General features: G+C 50.1%; 3 protein-coding genes across 3 annotated transcripts; all 3 read left to right on the top strand.

Annotated features, from left to right (window-relative positions):
- Window positions 1–1,700: 1,700 nt before the first annotated feature.
- Window positions 1,701–4,183, top strand: BDW70DRAFT_165144 (glycoside hydrolase family 95 protein; the record flags this gene model as incomplete). Its single annotated transcript, XM_073741661.1, has 3 exons — window positions 1,701–2,185; window positions 2,236–2,459; window positions 2,508–4,183. 3 exons carry the CDS (start codon window positions 1,701–1,703, stop codon window positions 4,181–4,183), a joined length of 2,385 nt encoding a protein of 794 aa, XP_073590572.1.
- Window positions 4,184–4,779: 596 nt separating this feature from the next.
- Window positions 4,780–6,528, top strand: BDW70DRAFT_167938 (MFS general substrate transporter; the record flags this gene model as incomplete). Its single annotated transcript, XM_073742338.1, has 5 exons — window positions 4,780–5,158; window positions 5,210–5,301; window positions 5,354–5,479; window positions 5,532–5,883; window positions 5,937–6,528. The coding sequence occupies exons 1-5, from the start codon at window positions 4,932–4,934 to the stop codon at window positions 6,526–6,528; spliced, it is 1,389 nt and encodes a 462-aa protein (XP_073590571.1). The 5' UTR covers window positions 4,780–4,931.
- Window positions 6,529–6,957: 429 nt separating this feature from the next.
- Window positions 6,958–9,278, top strand: BDW70DRAFT_154698 (fungal specific transcription factor domain-containing protein; the record flags this gene model as incomplete). The annotated part of the gene is made up of 4 exons (XM_073739908.1): window positions 6,958–7,042; window positions 7,173–7,961; window positions 8,018–9,084; window positions 9,138–9,278. The coding sequence occupies 4 exons, from the start codon at window positions 6,958–6,960 to the stop codon at window positions 9,276–9,278; spliced, it is 2,082 nt and encodes a 693-aa protein (XP_073590570.1).
- Between the last annotated feature and the right edge of the window lie 1,249 nt (window positions 9,279–10,527).

The following is a 10,527-nucleotide window of genomic DNA, read 5'->3' as shown; positions in this document are numbered from 1 at the left end:
AGATAAGGCCAAAAGAGTCCTTCTTAGGAGTCGGGCTCAACAGGTCCTAAGGATATTCTGAGATCAGACAAGGAAGGTAGAGTGAAATGCAATGAACTTGATAACGTTGACAATGTTGGCTATCTTGGTTGTTCCGAAAATAAGACACGAAGTACAAAACTAATTACATGGTGAATGAGCGTCCTTAAATACCCTTCTCCATCATACCCCCGGTATGCTGGTATCATACTCTCGTTATGTTCCCGATCATACTTCCAGTATGCTCCTTCATATCGCAGATATGACACTAGTCTACTTCAGGCCTAGTCTTCATATTGCCAATATGACAGTTCGGTCCGTCTTTTATCCGTTATCGTTATACGCTAGCTGCGGCACAGCTGGTCGATTGGCTGACGTCGCTTGGTCTTTCTGACACTGCGCCCTTTCACAGCTCCACCGCAGTAATTACGCTTCCACATACGGTTACCGGCTTCAAGATACTGCAGAAACAGCTTCACTATTGACATTTGCCTCTTCGCGTGAAAATTGTTGCTTCACCACATCGGCACGCTCGGCACGGGAGGCTGCGTGCAGTGCTGGCCCGAAGCCCGACTTTTTGAGATTTCTATTGATTTTTATATCGAGTAGTAACTGGATGGAGGCTTTCATTCTCGTCTCAACGCTGATATTTCGCTGCTTATGCAAATATTGCTGCTGGTCAATGCTTTGAATGACAGTACTTATTGGATTAGCAGCGGCCCCTTGGGATGCCTCGTCACACATAGTTTGAGAGTCAACCCCAGGAGCATTATTATCAGCCCCAGAAGGCAGAAGCTCCGTGACTACCTGCATATGCTCGCAAACAAAGACAGCCCGCAGCACGGCTCCGAACTGGCGGCCCTTAGCCTCATATCCTCTCCTTGATGGACAAGTCGCTGAACGATGCCCAGGTGGCCACGAACAGCCGCCACCTGGAGGCCCGTTCCAAAGCGCCGACCTTGAATCTTTGCGTTTGTCCCGTAGTCGGGTAGAAGTTTCACAAGACTATCGCGGCCAGAGGACCACGCTCAGATGAGGGGGTCTCTCAATGTTGGCCTTTGCGTCGGGATCGGACTGTACTGTGCACTCAATAACTCAAGCGCAACCGCACTATGGCTGTACTGACAGGACAGATGAAGCCCTGCCGCCCATTTCATTCTGCGCTCTGAACAGATCGGGTATGGACTGCGATACGGTGTGACGACCTCGGAAAGCCCGAGGGCACAGGCGGCAAAGAAGGAAATTTCAGGCGAGCTGAGAGCGAGCTGAGAGCCTGCATAACCTTGTCTTTAAAACCGTCGTTCCACTCCAGGATCGCATACTGGACTCAGTAGCTCCATGACACCTGATTTCAAAGGCACCCTATAACCAGAGTTGAGACACTATAATTAGAAAGGGAAAAAAAGGCTAATAGGGCAGTTTAAGGTATATATCCTACCTGTATAATACCCGACTCTGAATATCTCCCACAGTTTACATTAATTCCCCGTGGGGTACGTAATTGGTCCGTTTAACGGTTGAAGATCATCATTTCATTCAACGCCGGAGTATCTGATCGACACTTACTGACTCGAAGTAGACTGCTAGAAGATCACTATAAAAGGGGCAGGTTTTCGAACACCATCCCCCATATATCCCTTCTCACTACATCAGCAGTAAGCCTTGTTCTTCCTGCAGGTACAATGGCATTCCGCAACCACCTGAGCGCGGCAGTCGCGCTGACAGCCCTTATAACCGGAGGCCTAGGAGTGACCTTTGACGGCTCGCGCTACCTCTGGTACGATACGCCCGGTACCCGGTTCAACGCTAGCCTCCCAGTCGGCAACGGCCGTCTAGGAGGAACACTCTACTGCCTCCCGACGGAGATCATCACCTGGAACGAAGACTCAGTCTGGAGCGGCACGTTCCAGGACCGGGTTAACCCAAGAGCACTCGGGTCTCTGCCCCAAATCCGAGCCCATCTGGTCGATGGGAATATCACGGCCGCAGGAAAGTTGGCTCTGTCTGATATGACGGGGACCTCTGTAGACCCACGCAGTTATCAGGTTCTGTCTAACCTGTATGTTGATCTTGGGCAGAGGGAGGATGCGACCAATCTCGTTCGCTATTTGGACACGATTGAGGGATACACGGCTTGCGAGTACGAATATGATGGTGTGAGCTACAAGTAAGATCCTGGAAAATCTCTACGAGTGGAAGAATGCTAATACGTTGTAGGCGTGAACTCATCGCTAGCGCCCCGTCTGGAGTCCTGGGTTTCCGGATCCAAGCCGACACTGCAGGGGCGGTTAACCTGAACGCATACCTGCGGCGCTCGAATTGGGTTCAGCAGAATATTGCCAGTATCGCAGATGGTGTCAACTCTATCATCATGAAGGCCAACACGGCAGTGGAAGATTATTCTACTTTCACTGCAGGAGTGAGAATTGTCGTCGACGAAGGTTAGACCACATTCCATCACATTGGCTTGCAGATATTGATTTTACTAGGAAATGTAACGGCCGATGGAATCAAATTAGTTGTATCAGGCGCTACAACGGTGGACTTTTTTCTCGACGCGGAGTCCTCGTACCGGTACGAGACCGAGAGCTACCAAGAGGCAGAGTTAAATCGCAAGCTTGATGCTGCCACTGGGCTTGGTTATGAGGCACTCCGGAAAGAGGCCATCAATGATCACAAGAAGCTGGCGAGCCGGGTTACGCTCGACCTGGGAGCATCTGTTGGTGATGCTGCCTCCCTTCCTAGCAACGAACGGATGGTGAACTACAGGTCATCGCCAGACGACGACGTCGAGTTTGCAACCCTCTTGTTCAACTATGGAAGACACCTATTGATTGCGTCTTCTCGTAGTACCGGGGAGCGATCTCTGCCTCCTGGGCTGCAAGGGATCTGGAACCAAGATTACGCTCCGTCTTGGGGTGCGAAATACACTGTCAACATCAACCTCGAGATGAACTACTGGCCCGCAGAAACAACTAATCTTAACGAGCTGACTTCGCCGCTCTGGGATCTCCTTGAACTGGTGCAGGAACGCGGCCAGGATGTGGCGGAGAGGATGTACGGCTGCCCCGGGTTTGTGCTGCACCATAACACCGACCTCTGGGGCGACGCCGTGCCCGTCGACAATGGAACAAAATATTCAATCTGGCCGATGGGCGGGGCGTGGCTTGCCCTTCACATGATGGAGCATTACCGGTTTACCGGCGACACAACGTTTCTTAAGAACCAGGCGTACCCGATCTTCAAGAGCGCTTTTGAGTTCTTCGAGTGCTATCTTTTCGAGCTGGACGGATATTTAACAACTGGGCCTTCCTGCTCGCCAGAGAATTCGTTCCAGATCCCGTCCGGTATGGCAGTCGCGGGATCAAACGAGGCGCTAACCGTAGGCCCGACATTGGATGACAGCATTCTCTTCGAATTGCTCACTGCCCTGAATGAAACACACCAAATTCTTCGGATCGACGACGACTTCGCAGATACAGTGAAGGAACACGTGGGCAAGATCAGACCCCCGCAAATTGGCTCAGGCGGCCAGATCCTTGAATGGATCGAGGAGTTTGTCGAGGCAGACCCTGCCCACCGCCACTTTTCCCCCCTGTTTGGTCTATTCCCTGGAACACAGCTTACTCCGCTCGCTTCCACCGAGCTTGCGGATGCCGCAGGCGTCCTACTAGACCATCGGATGGATAGCGGTAGCGGTAGTACCGGCTGGTCGCGCGTCTGGTCTATCGCTCTATACGCCCGCCTTTACCGAGGCGACGATGCTTGGGATAATGTCAAGACGTGGATTCAAACGTTTCTCTTGACGAACCTCTGGAACAGCGATAAGGGCGGCTCTAGCGTATTCCAAATCGACGGGAATCTAGGCTACACGGCGGCAATCCCGGAGTTGCTACTACAGAGTCATTCAGGGGTTGTTCATATACTGCCAGCTCTGCCTGCAGCGATCCCAACTGGTTCTGTTACAGGGCTTGTTGCTCGTAAAGGGTTTTTGATGGATATCGAGTGGAAGGATGGTGCACTTGTGAAGGCGACGGTCAAGTCTCTTTTGGGCAATGAACTTACGCTCCTTGTTGACGGTGATACTGCTTTCTATGTTAACGGCAAGAAGTACACGGGTCCTATTGCCACGAGGAAGGGGAGGAAATACACTATTACTGTTTAGAACCAGGTGTAAGACTCAGCATAGTTAGTGCAATAAATGAATAGGGTACTAGGTGCTTCAGTACTTTCACCGGCGATATGCTAAGAAATGTGGTAAAATGTTTCTAAGTTTGTGAAATTCCTAACCCTAAGCAGGATGCTATTAGATTGCTCTTTACGACCGACCTGGTCTGGCAAGAACTGCTCTCCGCAAGTCTTCTTTTCTGCCCTGGCTCCTGCTCGGGTGTTTCCGAGCCCCGATCCACTGCAATATGTGGGGGAATATAGTATGTGCAATGTGGGAGAAAGGGGGCGTTATTTCAGGGTGACGGAAAGGCCCGAGCTTTGCATAATTTCGTACCAATTTCAAGGTTGTTCCGCCTTCCAATGGAATAACTCTGGACTTGGAAGAATCGAAGGACGAAAGGTAAGGCGGTGGTGACAATGTGGCCGAAAAACCCGTTCCATATTGCCGGAATTAACCCGGTCTAATTATCCGAGAGCACAGCATGCGTTTAGCCGGGTTGAAGGTAGTATATCCCGACGGCAATTAACAATATTTCAACAGACCATTTGCGAAAATGAAGCTGACGACAATATCGATCCTGCCATTACTGGCTTGTTCAACGTCACAAGAGCCGTTGAACATTGTAGTCATGCGATAAAAATCCTAAAAATCCTACAAATACTACACTTACATCTGGATCAGATCTTGCTATCAACCCATCATCCTTTCCTTTACACTATACTCCGTTTAACCACGCAGCATCATGTCCTCTTTCTGGAGAAGGCGCAGCTTGAAGGTGCACGATGGCAACAGAACGCGCGCCGCCGAGTTGACTCTTCGAGAGTCTCTGTATCCGGTCTGTCTTGTGACTAGCCTCTTCTTTCTTTGGGGCTTCTCCTACGGCCTGCTCGATACTTTGAACAAGCACTTTCAGGAGACTCTTGGAATATCTAAGGCACGGTCGTCGGGCCTTCAGGCGGCCTACTTTGGGTTTGTAATGTCGAAACGGTGCAGTTTGGAATGGTATTGAACGTGTCCTAGTGCCTACCCTTTAGCCTCCCTCGGTCACGCAGCATGGCTTCTTCGCCACCTCGGGTATCGAGCTGTGTACATCTGGGGGCTTTTCCTTTACGGTAAGAAAGGAAATGGTGGGTCTCCGAGAAGTGCTGACATTGAAGCTTATAGGCCTGGGTGCGCTGCTTGCTATTCCCGCGGTCAAGGCGCACTCGTTTGGGGGTTTCTGCGTTTGCATCTTTATCATTGGGAACGGCCTTGGTTCGCTGGAAACAGCAGCTAATCCGTACATTGCAAGTAGGGCCTTCTTCAATCTTGACTTGGCTGCCGCCTCTGGTAACATGCATAGTCTGCGGGCCTCCAAAGTATTCCGAGATTCGCATCAACCTGTCCCAGGCGTTCAATGGCATTGGAACCGTGGTAGCACCTGTTCTCGGATCGTACGTGCTCTTCGACTTTGATGACCAAAAAGCCTTGGAAAACGTCCAGTGGGTTTACACTGCAACTGCGATCTTCGTTTTCAGCCTTGCCATTATCTTTTTCTTCTCCACAATCCCCGAGATTACCGACGCGGATATGGAATATCAGGCGCAGGAAACGGGCACTGGAGACAACGAGAAACCGCTAAGAAAGCAATACCGGCTTTTCCATGCCGCTTTTGCGCAGTTTTGTTATTGTGGCTCACAAACTGCAATTGCAGGGTATGCTCATACTATATGCTTCAATAGGTGCAGACGCAAGCTGACCTCTATAGGTACTTCATCAACTATGTCACCGAGACTCGCCCGAACACGGATTCCAGTCTCGGAAGCAAGTTCCTCGCTGGGGCTCAGGCCGCGTTCGCCGTCGGCCGATTCGTCGGAGTCATCCTTATGCATTTCTACAGGCCCCGCTGGGTGTTTGGAGTTTTCTTGACTGTGTGCATTGTCTTCCTCGCCCCATCTATCACTCAACGAGGCAACACCGGCATGTCGATGCTTTATACCGTGTTGTTCTTCGAGTCGATCTGCTTCCCCACCATTGTCGCGCTGGGTATGCGCGGACTCGGCCGCCACACGAAGCGAGGATCAGGATTCATTATCGGCGGTGTCATCGGAGGTGCCTGTGTTCCGCCACTGCTGGGGGTGGCAGCGGATGCTCGCAATACCGGCTTTGCCATGGTTGTCCCGCTCTGTTTTTTCGTTGCGGCCTGGTCGTATCCGATATGCGTCAACTTTGTGCCTACGTACCGTAACTGCGCGGATGCTTACACTGCGGTTGATGTTGGTTTACGTCCTCAGGAAACTGGTGCCGATGAAGAAAAGGGCGGCCAGCAGACGACAGAAAGGGTAGCTGAGTCGAAGTAGATGCAGAAAGGGCAGGATGAAGTAGAGATTCTCTTAGGTCTCAGTTTATTGGTTGTAGAGTTGAACTGTCTATAGGTTATGAATCGGGCTGCATTTATCTATTATCCCCATTCGAGGCGTATTGTGATCCTGCACCCACGACTATACCTGTAGCCCTTTACCAATACTACTGAGTGCTGCTACTACGTACTATTGCAGGTGATCCACAGGGTATCAAGCCGGCGTACTCTGGCAGCAACCGGATTACATGATTGGTGGGCTAATTGTTTAGCTTGTTCTTCATGCGAAATAACCCCGGAAAGAAGAAAGCGGACCCCGGGCCTGCTCTGTACCCCACAAAAGCCTTGCTCTTCTCCGCGCAGTTGAATCCGGCCATATTTTCCCTCCTCGACTCGCAAACTCGGCAGCTACCAAATGAGACGCTCTACTATGAGCCAAAGGAGGGTTGGCCGTGCCTGCGATCAATGCAATTTCTCTCGCACACGATGTGATGGCGACCTGCCCTGGTATGATTGTTTTCTCCCTGCTCATTCTCGTATCGCCTAGGCTCAATCCATTATGGGAGTACAGTGAGCGCTGCCACTGTAAGTCATTACATTCAACTCCTCCTCGATTTCTAGCCTCGGCTTGATTAATGTCCCCAGATCTAGGACACCGGTGCCAGTACAATCGTCAGGTCAAGAAACGAGGGCGCAAAACAAACCTGGCCAGGCGAAGTATCGGATCACGATCGCTTTCCGATAGGTATAGAAGTGTGCAGGAGTCACCCTCCCCCATAGAATCAAGAATCTCCTCTAGACATTCAACTACCAACCAAGATGATATACAGGCATCGCTGCAATTAGCGCCGCTGCACTGCTTAGGCCTCGAACAGCCCAACCTAACCACTGACTCAAGTAACGGTATAAACTTTGAACAGATTCAGACCAACTCGCCTCTCGTACCGGATTCGTCTCATTTTCCGTTGGGTCTTGGTCATTCTTCTCATCTATCTCCGATGGATCCGCTTCTCGTCAGCACATTCCCAGCTTCTCCGAGCGAATCTACCAGTGAAAAAAGTCCAGCTCGAAACTCAACCTGCCGTTATCCTTGCCTTAAGCCGCTCCTTCCTGCTTTAAAGAATATCCTCTGTCCAGAAATTGCCTGTGACTTGCTAGATATCTTTTTCTCAGAGCCGGGCAGCTCCCTCTGCTTTGCTCACAGCCCTTATATTCTGTCGCCGGTTCTGAGAAAGAAATCTGTTCTGCATCCGTCAAAGCCGCGGCCGACATCGCCTGCATTACTGGCCACTATGTTGTGGTGCGTTGCGCACACAGCCGATTTTCGAATATTCTACGTACCCGGGTCCCGCCAGCGGATCGTTAATGAACTATACGGGGTGGCGATGTCATTTCTTAGAAGACGAGATATGGACAACTGGCGTCGGGTTCCTGGTAGGTCTCAATAGCTCTTTCTTGGTCTCGGTATACATGTTTATGTTTTCGCTTAGGAGGGTGGCAGCTAGAAGAAGACTCTACTACGAGTCTCGACACAGAAGCGTCGGACAGAGCTCCAAGAACATTCAGCACCGGACCTAAACCCTGCGTGGACGACGTATTGACTTTTGCGCTCCTGACAATTGTCATCTCGGGAGGCGAATATAAGTCTGACTGTGTGAAGTGGTGGAACAAAACGGTGGGCCTCGTCAAGTACCTCGGCCTACACAAAGAGCCTTCGATGCCAGGAAATACGCCGAATTATGATAAGTCGCAGGCATCGGCAGAAGAGCATGAAGAGCAGCGGAGAGCATTTTGGCTTGTCTATGCGGTAGACAGGCACCTGGCGCTCTCGCACAACCGTTCCTTGCACATTCTGGACGCCGAATGCGAGGTCCTCACGCCGTTGCCGGAACATTCGTGGCAGAGCTTCGGTACTCAAGGTGTAGAAGCGTTGCAACAACGCAGTTATGGCCCTCCAACCACAATTTCTGGCGCAGGCTTCTTCGAATACTTCCTCCCCATGATGGCCATTCTCGGGGATATCATTGACTTTCGTCTCCGGCGGTATCACCCACGCTTGGTATCTCACGATGATACCTCTCTCGAAGTGTTAAAAGCAAGCCTCACTCACTGTGAGCGCAGTCTCCGTGACTTCGCAGGCGCCAGTAACCCCTCCCGTAGCCCTCCAAACACTACCGTGCCAAAGGACACCGCAAATATGGTAGTGGCGTATGCGGTATACATCCTCAAGGTTCTCTATGTTCTGCTCTACGGCAAATGGGATGCGATTACTATGCTCGAAGATGATGGAGACTGGATCACCTCGTCCCGCTTTGCCGACTGCTCCTCGAGCTCCATTGCCGCGGCTCGGGCAATCTCGGACATTCTCACAGTCGATCCTGAGCTATCGTTCATGCCATACCTGTTCGGCATCTACCTCTTCCATGGGAGCTTTGTGCTTTTGCTCTTTGCAGAGCGAATGTCCCAGATCGGCCCTAATCCCTCAGTTGAGGAGGCCTGCGAGGTGATTATTCGAGCACACGAGGTCGCTATTGTCACGCTGAGCACGGAGTTCCAGGTGAGGGCTTCTCGCGCTATTGGAGGAAAATGTGCTGATATCTGGAAATGAAGAAAACGTTTCGGAAAGCCTTTAGGTCTATACTGTATAATGCCCGACGGCCCGAGATGAGCAAGACGGAACTTCAGACTCTACGAAAAGAGGTTCTGTCCATGTATCGATGGACGATGGGACGTCCAGGGCTGTGCTTGTGATGGACGCACATACCTAGAGCTGTATACGGTTGGCCGGTTGGCCGGTTTATCAGGTTTAGACCGGAAATAATAACGGACCGGCGCACTTTTTCCCTATCCGGTTTCTAATCCGGTCAAACCGGCAGGCTCTCATCTTATCCGTTAACGGACCGGCTATTTTTATCCGTTAACGGCAGACCGGCGAAAATTATATATATTTCACCCTTGAGGCCCTGACCTAGCCACCTTATTCTGGAATCTGGCCGCGGTGTAGGAGATTAAGTACTTACGGTTGCCACGGGGCCAGCCTGGGCCTGCACTTTGACAATGGTATGCTATTCTCTAACAATAATGCAGATATCTATAGTAACTATGAAAGGCCTTGGAGTGGAATTCATAATTAGATATTATACTTCACAACCTTCAGATACCATTTAATAGCATTAGCATCCTCATAGTTTCTGCACTCATTGAATGCCTTCTGATCCCTATTACATGTCTGCCTGCACTAAAACACCTTTCAACTGCAACTTCTGATGCTGGAATTGCTAGGTAATCTCGTGCAGCAGCAGCCATTTGTGGGTATTTATCTTTATGAAGATTCCACCAATTGCACAGCCAATTTGGATCCTTTGTGTCATGTATTTTGACTCGGGGACTGTCAAAGTAACGATCAATATCAGACTGGATCTGCTCAGTCCGGGGCTCTAGCTTCTGAAGCAGTTGAGAGACAACATCCTCATACTTATCATGGTAATCCGTAAATAATGGCTCAGCTGTTTCAGACATATTCTTAGGATATTCTGGTGGATAATTTTGATGGAGCGTAGAGCGTAGTTCATGCAGTATTAATCTGCCACTATCACTATCTGCTTGTAATTCCTTAACAAGCATTTCACCCTTGATCCGAGGATCTAGTATAAGGGCAGTGTAATAGACATCAGAGACATCTATAAAAGTATAATATTTATTATACTTCTTCATGCCTTCTCTTACTGCAATAGCAATATTGTTGTCAAGGTTATCAAAGTCGCCTTTCTGTTCTGCCGCGTTGGCAAGTATATCATGAAGGGCGTAGTATATTGGGACAGCAAGACTGATTTGAGGCTTCGTCTCTGAAATAAACAAGGTAAAGTCGTTAAATTTCGAGAGTACCTTTCGGATCTGGGACAGGTATGACCATTCTGTTGTAGTAAATAGGGGGAACTCGGCCTAATATTTAAGGAAGATATCAATTTGGCGCTGTGCAAGTAAACCACTATCAAGCATT

This window comes from Aspergillus foveolatus (genome assembly GCF_047715535.1).
Source record: "Aspergillus foveolatus strain CBS 279.81 unplaced genomic scaffold BDW70scaffold_213, whole genome shotgun sequence".
NCBI classification, from domain to species: Eukaryota; Fungi; Ascomycota; class Eurotiomycetes; order Eurotiales; family Aspergillaceae; genus Aspergillus; species Aspergillus foveolatus.
Note: the sequence above shows the minus strand (reverse complement) of the source record. Positions and strands in the feature narration are given on the sequence as shown.